The 20,203-nt window shown below is 33.0% G+C and overlaps 3 protein-coding genes across 6 annotated transcripts; 1 reads left to right on the forward strand and 2 right to left on the reverse strand.

The window, feature by feature from the left end:
- The first annotated feature begins 7,958 nt into the window (after window positions 1-7,958).
- On the forward strand, window positions 7,959-10,146 carry LOC18054574. The gene is made up of 4 exons (XM_006452060.2): window positions 7,959-8,424; window positions 8,903-9,104; window positions 9,459-9,552; window positions 9,671-10,146. The coding sequence occupies exons 1-4, from the start codon at window positions 8,087-8,089 to the stop codon at window positions 9,985-9,987; spliced, it is 951 nt and encodes a 316-aa protein (XP_006452123.1). The 5' UTR covers window positions 7,959-8,086; the 3' UTR covers window positions 9,988-10,146.
- Window positions 10,147-10,480: 334 nt separating this feature from the next.
- LOC18054576 (mRNA cap guanine-N7 methyltransferase 1) lies at window positions 10,481-15,344 on the reverse strand. 3 transcript variants are annotated; one of them, XM_006452057.2, is made up of 13 exons: window positions 15,048-15,344; window positions 14,474-14,613; window positions 14,309-14,377; window positions 14,155-14,226; window positions 13,646-13,747; window positions 13,315-13,371; window positions 12,766-12,904; window positions 12,123-12,187; window positions 11,952-12,002; window positions 11,465-11,527; window positions 11,136-11,259; window positions 10,917-10,978; window positions 10,481-10,823 (listed from the first exon to the last, which is right to left on the reverse strand). In XM_006452057.2, the coding sequence occupies exons 1-13, from the start codon at window positions 15,121-15,123 to the stop codon at window positions 10,725-10,727; spliced, it is 1,119 nt and encodes a 372-aa protein (XP_006452120.1). In that variant the 5' UTR covers window positions 15,124-15,344; the 3' UTR covers window positions 10,481-10,724. The 3 variants fall into 3 exon arrangements, with proteins under 3 accessions (XP_006452120.1, XP_024047987.1, XP_024047988.1); XM_024192219.1 differs by lacking the exon at window positions 14,309-14,377; XM_024192220.1 differs by lacking the exon at window positions 12,766-12,904 and having other exon boundaries at window positions 12,123-12,239.
- A 511-nt stretch (window positions 15,345-15,855) lies between these two features.
- LOC18054575 (putative beta-glucosidase 41) lies at window positions 15,856-19,411 on the reverse strand. Of its 2 annotated transcripts, XM_024192221.1 has the most exons (13): window positions 18,846-19,411; window positions 18,681-18,747; window positions 18,534-18,592; window positions 18,001-18,076; window positions 17,832-17,903; window positions 17,663-17,750; window positions 17,317-17,572; window positions 17,068-17,183; window positions 16,748-16,971; window positions 16,623-16,654; window positions 16,434-16,536; window positions 16,240-16,348; window positions 15,856-16,149 (listed from the first exon to the last, which is right to left on the reverse strand). In XM_024192221.1, exons 1-13 carry the CDS (start codon window positions 18,963-18,965, stop codon window positions 15,951-15,953), a joined length of 1,521 nt encoding a protein of 506 aa, XP_024047989.1. In that variant the 5' UTR covers window positions 18,966-19,411; the 3' UTR covers window positions 15,856-15,950. The 2 variants fall into 2 exon arrangements, with proteins under 2 accessions (XP_024047989.1, XP_024047990.1); XM_024192222.1 differs by lacking the exon at window positions 15,856-16,149 and having other exon boundaries at window positions 16,307-16,348; window positions 16,430-16,536; window positions 18,846-19,410.
- Window positions 19,412-20,203: the final 792 nt, after the last annotated feature.

The following is a 20,203-nucleotide window of genomic DNA, read 5'->3' on the forward strand; positions in this document are numbered from 1 at the left end:
ATAAGGATAATATTATTAAATTGATTCGTATTAATAATTTTTTGATATTTTTATTTGTATTACTATAATAAACATTTAGAATGAAATGTAATAAGGTTTGATTTAGGCGGTAAAACTACCGCCAATATGAAAGAATGATTTATTAAATTTTAATTTTTTTGAAATTTTTTCCTATATAAAATTGAAAACCTTATATAGCTTTTCTTTTTACCCCGAAAATATAAACACTTTAGTACTTCATATTGTTGAAAACCCTAGCCCCTCGCCTCAGCCGTGCTCAAGCATTACAAACCAGCCACCATCCTAGTAGTCGCGCCGTCTTCGTTCCAACGTCACTAGATCGCCGTCGCCGTTTCCGTCGCCGTCGCCGTCCCCGTCCTGCATATTAGCCACCAGCTCACCAGCCTTCACCGTCTTGTCACTTTCCTCCATGAGCTCTCTCTGAACACAAACCCTAGACTAGCGAGTTGAATTAAAGGGTGAAGGTTGCTCTCTTTCTTTTCTAACAATAAAGAACAAAAATCTCATCAATTTCCTTTTAATAATAACTTCTAATTAGTGATTCGACACTTCTTCTCAATTTACAGCTCTCATTTTTTAATTTCGTCTTTAATTCTTGAAGAACGAAGAACATACAGAAGCCTTTCAGCTTTCATCGACTTTGATTCTCGAAATTTAGGTATTTCCTCTATTACTCACTTAAAGAATTAAAATTCTTCGCTTTGATTTTGACACCACGGTTAGATTTTGATTTAATGCTTGTTTAATTAGTTTAGAGTTTCATTTAATTTGTTTTGAGTTGTTCACTTTAATTGCATCTTCAAGATGGAGTTTTGGTACTCTAAATGATACAAAGTTTTATTCCTATGCAGTATGATTAGAAGAAGTAAATTGATTGTGCACTTGATATTTTGCATCTTAATTTACAAATGATTTAATGCCTAAATTCTTATTTTATCAACCACACAGCCAAAAGTGATTTGTTTGGGTTATATAGACTTACCTGTAATTCTGTATTATTTATATCTTCATAAATTCTTGTTTATGTAGGCTTGATTGTTGAGGCTTCTTTTATCAGTGATGATGTGTTATAGACTTAGTTGTTGAGGTTTGTTTTATCAATGATGATGTGTTATTAAAAACACACACACACATTTTGATTTTTTTTTAAATATATATAGAATAAGCATGACCATGGATCTTTAGGTGTGTATTAGTAATTTAGTAATTTAGCATCCATTTCTTTCTAACAAGTGTTTTCAAGTTCAATTATTTTATTTCACTTATTCTTTACTGACCATGGTAATCATTAAGGTCAAGCATAAACGTACAACATACTACAAATTGATCTAAAGTAGGAAATACTATAGAATTCAGATGAGACTGGTTACTAATTTTTGATATTAAAAAGCTGAGATTTAATTTTAATGTGTATGTAAGAATTCATGGGTGGTGAGGGTTGCCATTGTATTTGACTCTTTGTCTTTGGAAATGTTTTATCAAGATTTACTTTTGCTAATATCACTTGGGTAATGCCCTGGACATGCTTATCAAATGTCATTACTGCCAGGTTTATGCTTGTTGTCCATAGTTCTTAGTCTCTAATTAATTCAAAATATTGGGAATATCTTTTTATGGCACATTGATCTTTTCTTTTTGTATATCATTGATCTGTATTTTGATTGATTAAGTATATGTGTTTGAGTCCTTGCTCTGTATTTTTTATGGATTAAGTATGGAGCTTTGAGTTTACAATTGATCATGGGTATTTTCTAAAATCTTATTACTTTGAAAAAATTGTAGGTTGGAGGAGCAAGTAAGACATTTTCCAATAAGGACAAAATGTCGCAAGGCAGAAGGTTTTATCTTCATCTTATTTATTGTCTTAGAATGAAACAATGACAATTTGCTCAAGCTGTGAAAGCTTGGTAAGGCTTCTTAAAAACCAGAAAAGTGAGGATGGCTAATGCGTGGTGACTTACATGGTGATGGATAATTTGGAAGTGATGCCAAATTAATTTGCGTCTCCTCATTTCAATTTCTATTTCAATCTCCACTCTCTAGTGCTTGAACTGGTAGCACTGTCTTTTTTCCTCTAATTTTATGTAACCTCTTGTGTCATTGTTTATGGATTGAGATATGGTTTCGATTATTTGAATTAGCTGTGATGACTTTGTTTTGTGGCTCCTTAATATTTCTTAAATTGTTTTGCATAAACATTTGTTTGCTTCCTTATATGAATGTTGTTCCTGTTCAGTTATTTGTTGCAGCCTTTCCCATTTTTCATTCTTTTTCCATTTTTTTCTTGAGTTTCTATCTTTAATTTTTCATGTGGAGGATTTTGATATGCTCATTACAATTTTCTTTAATCATAGGAGTAAATAAAAATATGATATGAAACAATAATTCATAGCATGAATGGAAATGGTAGAAAATTAGAGATTGAACTCTTGTTATTTTAATTTGTTATATTTGTGGTATTACAATATCTTAGGAATTGTAAAGTAATCTACTCCTTTTTTGTATATTTTTAACTAATTCTGTAATGTCTAAAGTTTCGATTATATTTCAGTGATATTACTAATGGGAACTTCAACTAATGTTTCAGCATTGCGAAGAAGATTCAATTTTAATTGAGTATTTTTGCCAATGTAATTGATTAGCATTTTTCTTTTAGCTATCGGAGATATTTTAATGATCTAAAACTTGCATAGTCTCTAATGTTTCAGTTGAAATTGTAGTTGTTTGATTGTTAGATTTAATTTTATTTGCTTTATTGTTTATTGGATTTTGTTGCTTGTCTTAATTCCTTGGATTATAGTTGTAACATGTAATATGATTTGAGTTGCTATTTTAAAATAAAGAAACATTTACCTGTTATTTTTTATATGATATCTAAATGCCATATTGTTTAATTTTATATCACTTGTTACTAGTTAAAATGAATTTGTGGGTAAATGGAATTTTGATCTTGGTAATTCTTGATGTATTGTTATCTTTCTCTTTATTCCAAAGATCACTTGGTTGTTAAATGAAAGGAGACATAAAAGTTGCATCGAACAATTATGCAAGTCGAGAGTAATTTTTATATATTGAATATTGCTGTTAATAAATCCCTTAAAAAATATATGTTAAATGAAAATATATTTTGTGTTTATTTTAGATTAAAAGTATGAGTTTTTCTGTTGAAAACCAAATTTATTTGATCATACCTAAGAATTTGGATCATGCCTTTGAAATTCTAAATATTGTTGTTTACTTTGTGGTTGCATTGTGTTTTCTAATGTCATTTGGTTTTTTTTTTTTTTATGTGTAGATACTTGAAATCTAAAATGAGCAGCAGCTGGAGCCTTAGTTTGTGGAAGCTGTAAATTGATTAAATTTTTTGAAGCTATTTGGTCACAAGCTTGTGAAAAATTCTAATTGTCTTTTACATCTGTTTAAATGAATGGAAGTTTTAGTTTACCTAAATTTTTAGTGCATCGCAAACAATTAATAGGGCATTTATTATTTTATTTGCAAAGGAATGGCAACAAATCAAGAGTACCTACCATTCCAATCAAGACATGCCAAATTCAACAATTAAGCTGTAAAAAACTTTTAAAAATGATTTTAGTCAAGTCAGAAAAATTGAAGAACTGATTCTGTAATTGAAAAATTGACTTAATATAATTTATTTTTGAGATAAAAAAAGTATACTTTGGTGTAACATATCGAAACATCAAAAGTAAGTAGAAACAAAATTACGTTAAAAAAAAAAGAAATCTAATCAAGTTGAAATGATAGAAAAAAATGATGTTTTAATACAAATAAATTAGCATCAATTTTATTAATTTAAAATATTTTGGAAGTTATAACTTACGTTTGCCTTAACTTTTTAAAAGATAAATTTTTTTAGCAATTGGCTGCATCCTTATATGGTATTATTGTTTAAGTTATAACAAATTAAGGAAATTCTTTTAAAAGTAAAGAGAAAGATGAAAATAAATTTATAAGGTTATTTTAAACGTAAATAATTAAAATGGAGAAAGTGGTTCAAAAGAATTAGAATTTTCTAATTTTTTATTTAAAATTATCATGATCTAAAACTTGAATTTAGACATTTTTATTTGAAATAGAATTTTATTTTTCAAATTATAAATTTTTCATAGCAAAATGAGAAATGATAAATGAACAAATGTTTATGTAGAGGTCAAAAGATCAAGTATGGATAATCAAATTAATGATTAAAATAATCTCTCAAAATAATGAATAACAATTTTTTTTAATCTTTTTTTCTCTTTCAAGTACAAACAAAGCATTTTTGCCGACCTTTAAAACTTTGATATAACATACTAATTTTCATGGTTCATTGAATAATCGTATAATAAATATATAATTTATTTGATCATAACAATTTGAAAAATAAAATGTTTGAGGAGTATAACAATTGCATGCAAAGCTGTTAAAATGAATTTTGGTTGAAGTCAAAGAAATTAATTATTTGAAAAGAAATAGAATGAAAAAAATTTTAAACGAATGGATAAAAAAATTATTTTCCCAGAAGCTTCTAAAAAATTCTTATAAACAAATGGATGAAAATTTTGATTTGGTTAATTTTTTAGTGCACTGGATAACTTAATAGGGCATGAATTTATGAAGTAAACTTGGAACATTAGCCAAAATATTGGAATACACTTAAAAGAGTAAGAATATGTAACAAAAAAATCTTGAAAATAAAGATGAAATTGATTAAAAGAAAGTAGGAATACAAAAAATAAACTTGAAACATTTAATCAAAATATTGGAATTCAATACAAAGAATGGGAATATAGAACCAAAAAATGGTGGAAAAATGAGTAGAAGAGCAGAACTTAAAAGTTGGAATAACTTGATAAGAGTTTGATAAATTCCAATGAAAAGTAGAGATCTGAAAGATAAACTTGAAACATTCACCTAAATGTTGGAATTCAATAAAAAGAGTATGAATATAGTATCATGGAAAAAAGAGTTGAAGAGGTTAACACAATAGTTGGAACAACTTACAAAGAATTTGATGAGTTCCAATGAGAAGTAGAGATCTTAAAAGCGAACTTGAAATATTAACCCAAAATATTGGAATTTAGTATAAAAAAAGCAGGAATATATAACCAAATTGTGGTGGTAATAATAGTTGAAGAACTTAACCCAAAAGTTCTAAGTATATACCAATAATCTGATAAATTCCAACAATGAATAGAGATCTGAAAAATAAACTTGAAACATCCACATAAAATATTGAAATTCAATTAAAAGAGTAGGAATATAAAACCAATATATTATACGAAATGAGTGGAAGTGCTTAACACAGAGATTGAAACAACTTGACAAGAATTTAATAAATTCTAGTGAAAAGTAGAGAACTAAAAAATAAACTTGAAATAATTACTCAAATATTGGAATTCAATAAAAAGAGTAGGAATATAGGACCAAAATTTGGTAAGAAAATAAGTTGAAAACGTTGACCCAAAAGTTGGAACAACTTACAAAGAATTTGATAAATTTTAATGGAAAACAGAGATCTGAAAACAAAACTTGATATATTTACCCAAATGTTGGAATTCAATAAAAAGAATAGGAACATAGAACCAATAAATGGTGAAAAAAGAGTGGCAAAGCATAACCCAGAAGTTGGAACGACTTAACAAGAGTTTGATAAATTCCAATGAAAAATAGAGATCTAAAAAATAAACTTGAAATATTCACCCAGATGTTGGAATTCAATAAAAAGAGTAGAAATATCGAACCAAAATTTGATGGGAATAAAAGTTGAAGAGGTTAACCAAAGGTTGGAAGAACTGACAAAGAATTTGATAAATTTTAACGAAAAGTAGAGATCTAAAAAATGAACTTGATATATTTACCAAAAATATTGGAATTCAATAAAAAGAATAGAAATATAATACCAAAAAATGGTGGAAACAATAATTGAAGAGTTTAACCCAAAAGTTATAAGTACTTACCAATAACTTGATAAACTTCAACAATAAATAGGATTAAAAAAATGAACTTAAAACATCTATATAAAATATTGGAATTCAATGAAAAGAGTAGGAATATAAAACCAAAAAGTGGTGGGAAAAAGAGTTGAAGAGTTTAACCTAAAACTCGGAAAGAATTACCAAAAATCTAATAAATCCAACAAGAAGTAGGGATAAAAAAATAAACTCGAAACATTCACAAAAAATATTGGAATTAAGTAAAAAGAGTAGAAATATAGAACAAAAAAATGGTGGAAACAAGAGTTGAAGAGCATAACCTAAAAGTTTGAAGAAGTTAACAAGAATATGATAAAGTTTAACAAGTTGTCGAGATCTAGAAAATGAACCTGAAATATCCAAGCAAAATGTTAGAATTCAATGAAAATAGTTGGAATATAGAACCAAAAAATGGTGAAAATAAGAGTGGAGGAAGTTAGCCCAAAAATTGAAATAACTTAACAATAATTTGATAAATTTAAACGTGAAGTAGGGATTTAAAAAGTAAATTTGATACATTTACTCAAAATATTGGAATTCAATAAAAATAGTAGGAATATTGAACCAAAAGTAGTGAAAACTAAGTTGGAACAACTTAGCAATAATTAGATAAAGTCTAATAGAATATTGAGATTAAAAAATAAACTTGAAATATCAACATGAAAACTAGAAATATAATGAAAGAACTGGAAATATAGAACTAATAACTAATGGAAAAATGAGTTGAAACAACTTACCAAAAATTTGATAAATTCCAACGAAAAGTAGGAATTTAGAAATTGAACTTGAAATTTCCAAACAAAATTTTGGAATTCAATAAAAAGAGTAGGAATATAGAACTAAAAAGTGGTAGGAACAAGAGTTGAAAAAATTAACCCAAAAGTTGAAATAATTTACCAAGAATTTAATAAATTGAAATGAGAAGTAAGGATCTAAAAACTAAACTTTATATATTTACCCAAAATATTGAAATTTAATAAAAATAGTAGGAATATAGAACCAAAAAGTGGTAGAAAAATAAATCGGAATAATTTACTAAAAAATAGATAAAGTTTAATACATTACAGAGATATAAAAATAAACTTGAAATATACACCTAAAAAACTAGATGTTAATGAAAAGAGTGGATATATGAAACCAAAAACTAGTGGGAAAACGAGTTGAAACAATGTACCAAAATTTAGATAAATAACCACGAAAAATAGGAATTTGAAAAGCAAACTTGAAATATATATTATAAATATTGGAATGTAACAAAATAAGTAGGAATGTAATTATTTTGTGATATGTTAATATTTTTTTATATTTTTTGTACTATTTTTAAATTTTAAATTATTTCAATCTTTTTCCTCATTTAATTACAATTTTAACCTTTTTTCCAATTTTTTCATAATTTTTTCACATTAAAAATAAATAAAAATATAATTTTTATTATATTATCCGGTTAAAAATCGGTTGTACCAGTTGCATGCATGCGCTGTATGAGATACAGCGCTGCATGGCAGGTTGACTCAATTTTGAGAATGGCTCCATGAACTTTCAACCATCCGATAGCCACATGATCCTTTGAGATCTAAAATATTAAATATCTTCGACACATCATGTCCCACAAATGGGTCCCATCCGGGAGTTTCTCCCCCCATCTCTTCCAAGAACATTTGAATCTCGTGTGACAGATATCTACAAAACTTCTTGACGTGGCAGCATCTCAAAACGTCACGAAAGCACACTCAGCACTCCAAAGCGACGCCTACGGTGCCTTGATCCTCTGAATCACACTGGCAGAAACATGTATCCAGAGAAATTCGTGGAAGAGCAATGCAGTTCTCCTGCATGACGTGGCGACATGTAATTGGCTACTATTGTTGAAACCATACAATGAGTATGTGTAGAGAATCAAACCCACAGAATAATTAATTTTAGAATCTATCCGCACGATAATAAAAAAAAAAAGGGGAAAGTGTCCTTAAATGGAACCAACCAGCTCGCGGTGACAAATCTTGATTGCTAAGATTCGGCCAAGAAAAGTTTCGAGTCACTCGAAACATTTCATTTTTTTTTTTCCCTTAAATTATTTTCTTTCACAAATTATGGGAGGTGGAGCAGCCATGAGAGCCGCCGGCAAGGTGGCGGGGATTGGCGTTTTTAATGGCGGCTTCCGCGGCGGCCTGTCTTCGGCAACGCCGACCGCGCAGTCGCTGAGAAACGTTCAGCGTCCCGTCGCGGCCACCATATCCAGCGGGAAAGTATCCGGTGGCGACGTGGCGGAGGCGCATAAGGCAACGTGGGAGATGGTGGATGACTGGGAATTTGCCGGAGGAGTGGATGATTTACCGGCTGAGCCGATGCCTAGGGTTGTATTCGGCGGCGCACCGAGCCTTGAGGAGACTAAGGAAGCCACGGCTGAGCTCAAAGATGCGTTGGATAAGTATGTGACTCAAGATTTTGATCTTTTTTGTTGCGTGTGTAAATTTTCAATCCGTCTAAAACGTGTGATCTTCTTGTTTGGATTTGATTTGATTATATTTTATTTTTTCAGTTTGTTTTTGGACAACGATCGGTTTGATCGCGACGGAGTGTTTTTGTAATAAGTACTTTTAAACAGAAGCACTTCCCCTAAAACCAAATCAAACTGCTTTTTTGAAAAGTATTGTTAAGTGTCGACCAATTTTTTAAGAAGAAAGCACTCCAAGTGTTTTTCACTCTGAGAAATACGTCCCAGTGTTTTGTTTGTCTGGAAGTGCTTTTAATATTATCACAAGAACTTATAAATTCACCTGAATTGCTATTGCATATGCTAGAAATGCTAAATGGTGCTAGTAATTAATATGGAAATTCAGACCCTTGTTTTTTTAATCTCCCATATTATTATTTTCCAATGTTTTAATTAGAAATTATTTCTTCAGGGTTTATCTGTCGTCTTCAAACTCCAACACATCTGAACACGGGGATCCATTCGTCGTTGGTGAGGTGTCCAGCATGCCATTACTTGCAAACTCAGAACATACGGAGACCAAGAGCTGCATTACTTATGACCTGAAATCAGCATCCGTGCCGAAACCTGCTATTCAAGCTTTTAAATTGCTCAGTGAAAGTCCTGCTGCTCAGGTTTGATTTGATTCAGCTCCTGCCTCCCTCTCTTAAGCAGTTTTTTAACAGGATTAGATTCTCATTGATGTGTCTGGTTGCAAAAATCTAAGGATATAGTTCTAACTTCTTCCAAATATGTATGTTCATCATTTTCCCCATCTTTGTAGGTTTATATGAGTACTTATCCTCCTCATTGGTGTATTAACGTTTGAAATTTTGCATTTTTTATTTTTCATCATTTCATATTTCAATCTTCTGTTAATGTGGCTTTAGATGCATTTTCCTTGTTAAATGTTTTTGTTTCCTTATGTCAATGAAGATGTAGGTAATTTATTTGATTTGGCGATTTCAAATTTTGGTTTTTGTGTGCAGTCTGTTGTTGCTTCAATTGCATGTGACCCTGCGGTGTGGAATGCTGTCGTGAAAAATGATGCTCTTGTAGAATTCGTCCAGTCCCAGAAAACCAGTAAGAACCCTATTTTTCCCCCAGTTCGTGCAAGTGGTTAATATTTGTTGGGTATTCATTTTGTTTCATTGGGCTGGCCTTACTTGGTGTGGATCTCAACTAACAAAATTTGCTACAGATGACATGCTTCAAGATCAGGAATCTCTCAAAATTTTTGAAGCAGCATCTGATTCAAGCCAATTTGGTGACACTGAAAACCAAAGTGCTGACTCTGGAAGTTTCCCCATGGATGTTTTAGAGACAATCAAGAACAAAGTTGTTGATATGGTGAACAATGTAACCGGTTTTCTTCAGAACATCTTTGGTTTTGCAGCAGCAGATAAGACTTCTTCGGAAGCTGATGCTGGAGGGTTCACAATTGACAAAACCTTAGGAACTGCATTTACTGGATTGGCTATGATGGTGATTGTGGTGGTTTTGCTAAAGCGAGCTTAGTTTTATCAGCTAGTCGTAAATTTGTCGATCTTTCAAACTCGGGGAGTGCTTGTTTGGATACTTTAATAAAATTTGATGTCAAAATATGATATAATGTAATAGTTGGTGCGTTGGTGCCAAAATATGAGCTTGCATGCAATAAGTTTGCTCATTTGTTTACATCATTTGGTTTACCGATGACTGGCCAAAGTCATAAAAGTGTATGCGTAACAAATTACATAAGAGTAGAGGCTGTGGCAAAAATCATCCCGGAAAACTAGCTGAAAAATGAATCCAAAATTTCTAATGATGGTTTATCGCAATTGTGGATATTAAAAATGTTGACAAAAGAATTCGTATGGAAACTTCTCATGAAGTTTCCACTAAACGTCCAAAAACAATTACAGCCGGTTGCTATCCATTCACCGAAAGGTGCCATCCTCGGGTTCACAATTCCCATATCTCATATTCCTTGACCCAAAAATACAAATTAGTACTATGAAGACGCACTTTCTCACTGGCGAGAGTGAATATTGAGTACATTATTATATTAGAAAGATGCACTTTCTCAATAAGGGAAGTGAGTAAATTATTATACAGTATGTATTTGGTGGATCTACAAAACTGAATAGCAGTGAGAAATCTAAGGGACGAGCCCCATGGCCTACAATTTGGCCGGAAGGGCTCCAGCTTCAGCAACTCTTTATCATCTTGTATTCTTTCCTTGAAATATAAGCTGAGACACACTTTGGTGCCCATTATGTGTCACTATGAACATACATGATGTCCTCTTTTGATATATACATCTTTCCTTTATCTCTCTTTCCAGATACCCGTGTCCCGTCTGGTTGGCCACGCTGCAAGGATTATGATTAAACCTTAAGTCTCTTCCCTGAATAGTGGGCTATATAACTAAGGCAAACAATAATTGGATAAAATCTGGTGCTAACCTTCCTGAGGACAAATGCCAGGTATAAGTATGCTACTTCCCACTCATCTGCTGACAGCGTGCCTAGACATTCAAAACGAATCAGAGAGAAAAATTTACAAATGTGTGAAGCATGGGGACAGCAATAACCCTAAACAAATTAAATATGAAAGTGCCAACAGCGAGCAAAAACAAGAGATAAGTTGCATGCAGGAAAAAGGAGCATAGGGCATAAACTTACTTTGATCTTGGTTACCATCACCCAAGGCACCAAGCCTACGCATGAGTTCTATGTATTCAGGTTTTTTCAAGTACTCGTGCACAAATTCATGTGAGTTCTTCACAAAAACTAGCTCCAAATCATACTGCAAAAAGAGAACACTGCTTATTATCAAACTATTTCAAACTTCCCATTAACTAAATTGTGCTACACATTCTTCAGGTCCGATGCTTTACATAATCATTTCAGCAAGATGATATAAAAGACTAATCAACCAACTATGTTTCCTAGTCGAGGAGAGCCATTTTATGCAAAGGAAGAAAAAGTAATATTTGGAAACAAAGTTATACCTCTTCAGCCAATGATTTGAAGATATGAAAGGGAACAATCCACTCTGGGCAATCAACAGCATCCTGCAAACAGACAAACATTTAATGTTTATTGACAGAGTGTAATCAAAACAAATTAGTCAAAATAAAGATAATATTACAATAATGCAGAAATTGTTGTGGAAAAATAAGTTATCATGGCTACTGTGTAAACCAAGAGTAAATTGTAGCCCCAGTGACAAGGCATCTGAAGTGCCAATCATTGACAGGTGTAGCAAGATTAGCACATCAACGAGGAATTATAAGGTCAACTATCACCTTGCATGTGGAAACATAGGTTAGACATGAACTATAGATCCCAACAATATAAAGTAAATATAATTAATAAAGTGATACACAAAGGCCAGCTCTTTATTAACAACAAATTCCTACCAACCAAGTTCCGCCAAAACTAGAATCAGAAACAAAAGTGACAAAAGAAAATTAAAAATTAAGAAAGAAATGGTACCTCTAGATGAAACTTGTACTGGATACCGAAGGGCCGAGAAGATTTAAATTTCTGATCATAAAATAAAGTATTTGTTAGAGCTGAATACAATAACATTCATTAGGATTTCAAATAAAATACATACTTTCCAGTTTTCATAATGGTAGTGATACAATGAAAACAGAAATTTACCTTATCAGCAAACTCTTCATCCAAACGTATCCAATAGACACTGTTCCCAATGGCCAGTCCTTCAACTGCATATTCACAGTGAAAATAGCATCTCCAATCAAGAATGACAAAAGTGCTCTGCCATGCCAACAATGCTAATATTAAAAAACTTAAAATTAACTAAAAACAAATCTTTTAAAATTTTGTTCTTCCATGTATTTTAATAAGAAAAATATGCATAATACAAGTCCTCTTTCTTCTTCTTATTTCTGGAAAACAGAAAGAAAGAAAGATATATCTTCAACAGCACTTTCCTTCTTGGGCTTAAGAAATGTTCTCCTCCAGCAAAATATTAATGATTTTAAAAGTCAACAATCCGTAACAAACCATTTAATTTTTTAAGATGACCTAGCCAGAAAACCGATACCATTTTTGTAGAAACATCTGTTATGAAAGATCAACTCTGGAACATTAATGTGAACGAAAATTTTCTTAGTAATGAAACACCAATAAATTCCTTAGTCTCAATTAATTTCAACATATACAGCCAGCAAAAATGTAACAACAAATGAAGGCCATACTGCTGACTTAGGGCTCAGATTTTCCAATTTTTCACTTTTGTATGGACGAGAAACAACTAAGTGACAAGGCACAAGGAAAAAACCTTCTCGGAGCTTTTTAATTATCACATTTGCATCTGGCATTGTTCCAATGAATGTGCCTCCTGGACGAAGTAAAGCAGATACATTGGCCAAGGCTCGGCGTGCACGAGCCTCAGTAGACCAGGAGTAATGCATGGCAAACTACAATATCAAACATGTTGATGGTTTAGAGATCAAGGCCTTGAAGAAGCCCAAAGAAATCCATAACTATTATTTGAGAGAAATAAGAGAAACTATGTCAACAAGATAGGCAATTTATAAAAATGGCAAATTATTAATAGAGTAATGTTAGGATATAACCTCTTTGTACAATCTATTGTGTGCAAGCTGATGTAACATGAAAATATTGATGGGATGGAAACAAAAAGACAATGCATTTAATGGTAATAAATAATATGAGGCCATTAGAACATTATACAAAAGTGTCGCATTATACAAAGAATCTATATCCCTAGTATTCATCTTATAAATAAAGGGGACATATGCATTTAAAGTCATCACGATAAACTTTTGAGATTTTCAGCATTAAAGATCAAGTGCATGTCAATCACCTGGCAACTGCAGATATCAAAAGGAGCATCATCTGCTAAAACTTTGTCCAAGTGAACCTGAAATCATTCAACCAGAGCAGAACTTACTAAAACTTCCACTGACATCTGGATAAAGTAATCATTCTGCTAATTAAATGGTTAGTTATCGGTCAGCTGTTTAAAAGTAAATTAAATTTCATTGTTCGATATCTATTGAATATAGCATTGCTCGGTACTTTCCATGTCTGCATTCACTGGCATAGTACTTTTTTAATTTAGTAGTGCAAAGACCATGTCAGCTAGCTAAAGAAAGGATGAACTTTGAAAGGCTAGCAACTATTATGGTAATTACCTCATAACAATCCCCACATATTAGACGTGCAGGAAAACTGAACTTTTTACGACGCTGATGGTGATCTGCATCACCATTGTAGCGTGTACGGCAATCTTCTATCTGTATGTGAATGACGGACACTTAAGAATTGGCAGATACTGATGTAAATGTAACAGAATAAAAAGTTGTACAGCAAGGAAGAAACCATAAAATTCTGTGTCTTATTAAAGAATAAAAGATGGATATTATAACATCAAACACTTAACCGATTAGCAATGAAGAAAAGAATGTGATCTAACACTCAGAAAATATTGGATTGGAAATAATGGTCTTGAGCAGATATCTCATTCATAGGAAAATCATATTTCAGGGGACTTCATATTATAAGAAGATTATGCCACCACATTGGGGGCCAAACCAACAAGGAAAAAAGATGTAGTCACTTTGTATAGCATTCATAAACATGCCTTCTAACAAGCCTAGGCAGCAATGGTGATATCAAACTGATTGCAAGTATAATCACTTACTGAGCCTTCAGCTATATCAATGCCAACATAGTATCCAATTTTTGCTTTGTCCCATTTGATGAGATCACCACCCTAATGCACCCAAAATTAATGGCAATGAGAATAAGAGGGGGAAAAAAAGGTAAAGACTTTTCTATGCAGTAAGGGGTAGGACCTTGCCACAGGCGAGATCAAGAACAACATCTCCCCGGCGAGCATAAAGCTGAACTAAGACACTTTTAATCTGTTCAAAATTCAGGAGTCAAATAAATTACTAACGGGTCAGCTACATACTGTGATAATAAGCTTGTAACAAACTCCATGAGATTACGAAGCATACCCAGTTGTTAAGTTTTTTCAAGTGAATGATTGGACTCGCTTCTCGTTCTTCCAAAGTTTGATTTGTCCTTCTACTGTAATGGTCAGCCACTTTCCGAGCAAAAACCTTAGTGCTCTCATCCTCCAAAAAATGTGAATCACCTAATAGTACAACATAAAACACTCAACTTACATTCTCTATTGAAAAAAATACTTTAAATCAGCAGCATATTCAATAAAAGGAAAAGCTAAAACTTTTAATCTTTAATTCATTCTTCATTAAAAAGGTCCATTGACGAACTCCAATACAACTAAGAACTAAACAGCCAAAACTTCATTCTCTTCACTTCCTATTCTTTGAAGATGAACCTTCTAAACTCCGCACTTCAAGAAATCAACAAATTCATCAAGAAAAACACGTTTAAAAATTAAAAAAAAAAAACACCATCAAAATATGCAGAATTCAAATTTTATTAGAAACTCATTGGATAAACTAATAAAAGCTACAAAACCCATCTCCACAATACATCAAATTAACCAAAAATACAAATACAAGAAGCAATTAGAAAGCAAAAAAGGGCTATAATTAAAATCACCTTCAGGGTTTTGTTTAAACCTTTGTGCAGGTGGGCCTTCGGAGGAAGAAGGAGAACCGCGGTGCCCTCGTTTCATAGAAAATTATTAAGAATGAAACGAAAAAGAAAATGTGTTTCACTTTTTTTTCTCCCCCTGTTTTGTGTTCAGAAACTCAAGAAAAACAAAAACAAGAAAGTGCTTTTGGGTTTCTGTTTTGTTCAGGTTCTGATTGAGACACAGGTTAAGAGAGCAACAACTGCTTATGGTTATGAAATTGAATGTGGTCTTTTGTCTTTTGAGTTCTTGTATTTGTAGAAATCTTATGGGGATTGTTAGATGCAGTTTTTAGTGATGTATATAATACTAGTAGTCATGCAACCAGCAGATCTTAAATTTGGGCCGTACTTGGGCCTTTTTGTTATGGGCCCTTTTCTAAACTACCATCACTCTCAATGGGATAAACGACACGTCGTTTATGCAAACGGCGCCGTATTTACGTAATTTGAATTTAGACTTTTGTCTGAGCTGGCTACTGAACTTGTTTTGAATGGCTTGCACGTCAATTGCTCCATTATATCCATTTTTAATACCTAATCAAAATATTGGGTTTAATGAGTCCATCAATATACTGAATTGGGTTAGTCTTCATTCCTCATCTTTTTTTTTTTTTTGGTTTTTGGTTTTTTGCAGTATCAATTTTCTGCCATGAAATGCTTGATATCCTAATTTCAGTTCTTATGGTAACATGGAGTGATGAACAGAACAGTTGAAAGAGAAAATTGAAGATCTTGAACAATTAAAATCGCTCTTTATAATGCATATGCGTGTTTGAATTTCTTTCAATATTATCTATACCTATTTCTCTTTCAATTGTATATGAATGTTTACAACATGTATTTGACACAATGTACAAGAAGAAAATGTTAAATTAGGTTGATTTGATCATTATTTTTTAGTCTAAGCATTCTCTTAAACCATTCAACAGAAGCTTTAGGAATCCTTGTCAGGTTATTTTTGTAATCCACGTAATAGAGTCCAAATCGGACTGTATATCCCGAGTTCCATTCCCAGTTGTCTAGCAAGGACCAGATGAAGTAACCTCGTACGTCACAGTTATCTTCCCTGTGTTGGTTCAAGTTTATGTTAGCTAACTCGACATCAATAGAAAAACTTTAAGAACTGAAGGTTTTTTTGGGAAGTTTTTTGTGTTACCTTATGGCGGCAGACAGGTTCGAGAGATAGTCCCCGTGGTATCTTATCCTCTTGACATCATGGAGAGCCTTGTTTAGTGTTATAAATGGACTATTTGGATCATCCATCCCTGTAGTCATGAAATTAAACTGTGTTTGTCACATTGCAAGAAAGCTATGTGATTGAGGATTTTCAGCCTGAAACCACTGACCGACCGTTTTCTGTTATGATCATGGGAGGATTCTTGTACTTATGTTTTACGTATCTTGCCAACTTGCGAATGCCCCATGGGACAATGTGCAGCCAACGGGATGCAGCCTGGAGGAGAAAGTTGTTATCAGCTTAATTTTATTTGAAAATGATAACTACATATTTGAGGCCTTAGTAAGTTTTTCAGGACATACTCTTTTTCCAATAGCAATTCCACTTCGAAATGCTACAATGGAGGATATATAAGAAGATAATCAGTTTCTTTCTGCTTATTTGAGTGATAATCTTCAAATCATAAGATTGGGGTTTGGCTTCTTACAGGTGGTAATAACTGCAGCGTCAGAATAAGCATCCTGCAGTATTAGTTTCTGAATTCGACTCCTGTCGTTGCGAGCGTATAATGTGGTATAGTGATTTAGACCAACAAAGTCCAATGACCCCACCAGGGCCTTGGACATCTCTGGTGTTATTTCTGGTAGTCTCCCATCAACAAGCGATCTCATTGACAGTGGGTACTCCCCAAAGAAAAGTGGATCAAGGAACCTGATTCACGTTCTTTATGTTAAACAGGATGTTTATGAAATTTGATTCCTTCTTAATTGTTATGGACTAAATATTTGAATGAGGTCATAGTCATACCATCCAATTCCAAAGTCTATTGCTCTCTGCGCCGCATCTTTGTCCTCATCGCTGTCAGATTTTGGTTCATACCATTTGGCATCCAATGCTATCCCAATTTGTCCCCCTTGTTTTTCCTGGAAGACAACGTATGAATGAAAGGAAAGGCAGAAATAAGTGATTCTATCATCTTTTGAGTGGACAGGGGAATCACACTGTTCTGGCAAAATCTTCTTCTTATTCTTTTTGTATTCTTTTGATGAACAGTACCTTGAAATTTATCCGGTAACTATGATAAGCAGCGGCGTGAGACAGTAGGATGTTGTGAGCTACAACGTACGGTTCAATGGATGATTTTCCTGTCTTACAGAACAAATGGCCAAGAATTGAACATCTTCCAGGGGCTTGAAGGCCGGTATCATAACCTTGGAGTGTGAAACCGTGAGGTTCATTGAAGGTGATCCAGTACTTCACCCTATCTCCAAATTCTTGGAAACAGGTGAAGGCATAATGCTCGAAGTCTTCTCTGTTAAGTAATTAAATGGTACACATTTGTAAGCACTCAGTTTTATATGCTCTAAATGCCACATGGTATATATATCACCAATAAACTTACATTATTTGTCTACTCAACCATCCTCCGTATTTGTCTTCAAGCACCTGAGGCAGATCCCAATGATAGAGAGTTACGCAAGGCTGGATTCCTGATGGAATAACAACCGAAGCTTTAATAAGAGTTTACTCCTAGCAGATACAAATTCCAAGTGATGTTTCACAAATCAAACCTTTTTCCAGTAAAGCATCTATGAGGCTGTTGTAGTAGCTTATTCCTTCTGGATTAGGTTCCCCTGTTCCATCTGTTAAAAGATAAATTCAAAAGCAACTAGTAATTAGTCACATCTGACAAAGAACGGAAAGGAAAACTCATGGACTCTATTTTTTTTCATAACTTACTGGGAAAGATTCTTGGCCAAGATATTGAGAATCTGTAAGCATCCATTCCCAAATCCTTCATCAAATCTATATCACTCTGTAAAGATTGTGTTTTCACCTTTGAATAGTTAGTAAGAGACAGATCATACTTTTTGGATGATTTGTCATATTTTTTCTTTTTTGACTTTTTCCATATTGTCTTCTTCGAAAACCTTTTTATTATTTTTTATTATTCAATGTTGGTGGTGCATCATCGTCATTATCGTCTATACTCTTCTCATTATTGTATATGGATATATTAGTGCTGTAGTTATCAAAAAATTAATCGTGTTACGTACTTCTATGTTCTTATCCTAATTGGTTTCTTCCTCTGCTAATCTCTTTAGCCATACAATTTGGCTAGCTAGTTTCCTATTACAAGGGGATGATGCGTGTTCAAATGAGCCTCTATCATATACGTCAATAACCCAGAGTTGGATTTGTTATCTTCTCCGCAAAGCATTCTAGCTAATAAAACAATTTTGAAGTCAAAAGTGAATTATAGTTGAATTCACCTTAAACCGGTGATACTGATCAACCGCTGTGTCAGCATTGCTGAAATCCATAATCCTCCCTGTAGAGACATGTATCAACCACTGCAAAGAGTTAATGATTCTGCAGCTATTGTTTTTATCATTCGTCAAAAATTTTCAATTTGTTACCTGGCTGCCTGGTGAAAGAGTCCCATATGCTAGGTCCTTTATTTCCTTCATTTACAGCTCCTTCGAACTAGACAAGACAAAGGTGTCCAATTCCATCAGGTGCTGCTCTCCTAAACTTTCTCATTCATCAGAACATGATGATCAGAGAAGATAGAAAAAGGGTACCTGGTAAGCCGAAGAAGCTGTTCCGAAGATGAACCCATCTGGAAAATCAGCCCTGCTGATGGATTCCGAGTTCGCGACAAGGTTGGTGATCAGTAAAATCGAGATTAGAGTGATTGCCATAGAAGAAAGTTCATTACACGAAAATGCTCGAATTTTTTCAGGAGTTATAAGACAAGTATCTGGGGGAGACCAAATAAGAAAAACTGAGTGTTGTTAACTTGTAGTTATCTTAGTTGTAAAGATGAAGAATCAGGTTGAAGGAAAAAAGGGGCGAAAGTGACGGCAGGATTTCTCTTACACCTGTTGTCTCTTGCACGGCAAGCTGTTGTTGGAATAGGCTGAAGTGGCTTGACGAGGTTACCTGGGAAACTCTAACTCGGCCCTTTGTGTGCACGTTATTTATTATATAGAGAAATTAGAAAGCAAACAAAAGGAAAACGAAACTGAGGAACCCGAATGAAGAATTTCAGAAGAAAGTGCATGGGATCGAGGTATGGGTGAATAAAAAAAAGAAGTTTCAAGTGATGGATAAAAATGAAAACTTAGGTTCCAAGTCAGCTTGCGAAGTTTTTTGGTTGGTGAGAGAAGGAAACTAATGTTGGAAATATTGGAATGGAGTATTAGTTTACCAAAAGAATCTTATACTTGAATTGATAAATATGGATTAATTTTTATATAATTAAATCATTAGGTTAAAGAATGTGATATGATAATACAAGTCATGTAATTGTGTTAATATACTGTATTTTATTTTTCTTGTTAACTTTTGATTGCATGCCCAACAGATAGTTTACGTTTATAAATCTATCGAGATTTATCTTGATCAAGCATAACTAGAATAGCCTCCTTATGGTTAATTTGACACTTTTCAGCCCGACTTGACATATGCCACGGAAATGTTTAATAATAATAAGAGTAACTTGAATTTTGTATTTGATAAACCCATCTTCATGGCTTCATGCATTAAAAATTCATATTCATCAAAAGCTGATTGCTTCTTTATTTATCGAATAATGAATAAAGCTATCATGGAGAATAATCTAATGCACCGATTGGTGTATTTCCGTGGCTTAGAATATGTTAAATCGTTATTTAAAAAAAAATGAAAAATGTATTTGCACAATCGAATGCAACATTTTGGGCCACTGGCCCATTAGGGCTAGCCCAGACAACAAACAAAGAGCAATCTTAATACTATTAGCACCCCCGTCATTATCCTCATAGCACTCCTCATGTGATTGCATTTATGGACATATAATTCTAGTTAGGCTAATGCTAAGTTACATACATATATCTTACACCCCTCTCACATGAATAGTGAATGATGTGGGTCCACTCACTATTCATGTGAGAGGGTT

This window comes from Citrus clementina, unplaced genomic scaffold (genome assembly GCF_000493195.1).
Source record: "Citrus clementina cultivar Clemenules unplaced genomic scaffold, Citrus_clementina_v1.0 scaffold_1, whole genome shotgun sequence".
Lineage (NCBI taxonomy): Eukaryota > Viridiplantae > Streptophyta > Magnoliopsida > Sapindales > Rutaceae > Citrus > Citrus x clementina.

Bases quoted from the DNA above. Each gene is read 5' to 3' on its own strand.
- LOC18054574 (XM_006452060.2), top strand. From the start codon at position 8,087: ATGGGAGGTGGAGCAGCCATGAGAGCCGCCGGCAAGGTGGCGGGGATT. The intron at 9,105-9,458 runs GTTTGATTTGAT...TTTTGTGTGCAG, and splicing joins GTGAAAGTCCTGCTGCTCAG to TCTGTTGTTGCTTCAATTGC. The intron at 9,553-9,670 runs GTAAGAACCCTA...AATTTGCTACAG, and splicing joins CGTCCAGTCCCAGAAAACCA to ATGACATGCTTCAAGATCAG.
- LOC18054576 (XM_006452057.2), bottom strand. From the start codon at position 15,123: ATGAAACGAGGGCACCGCGGTTCTCCTTCTTCCTCCGAAGGCCCACCT. The intron at 14,614-15,047 runs GTGATTTTAATT...TTGTACTATTAG, and splicing joins GTTTAAACAAAACCCTGAAG to GTGATTCACATTTTTTGGAG. The intron at 12,003-12,122 runs GTAAATTTCTGT...TTTTATGATCAG, and splicing joins ATGAAGAGTTTGCTGATAAG to AAATTTAAATCTTCTCGGCC.
- LOC18054575 (XM_024192221.1), bottom strand. From the start codon at position 18,965: ATGGCAATCACTCTAATCTCGATTTTACTGATCACCAACCTTGTCGCG. The intron at 18,077-18,533 runs GTGAATTCAACT...CAATCTTTACAG, and splicing joins ATCAGTATCACCGGTTTAAG to AGTGATATAGATTTGATGAA. The intron at 17,184-17,316 runs GTACTGTTCATC...GTTGTCTTCCAG, and splicing joins GTTACCGGATAAATTTCAAG to GAAAAACAAGGGGGACAAAT.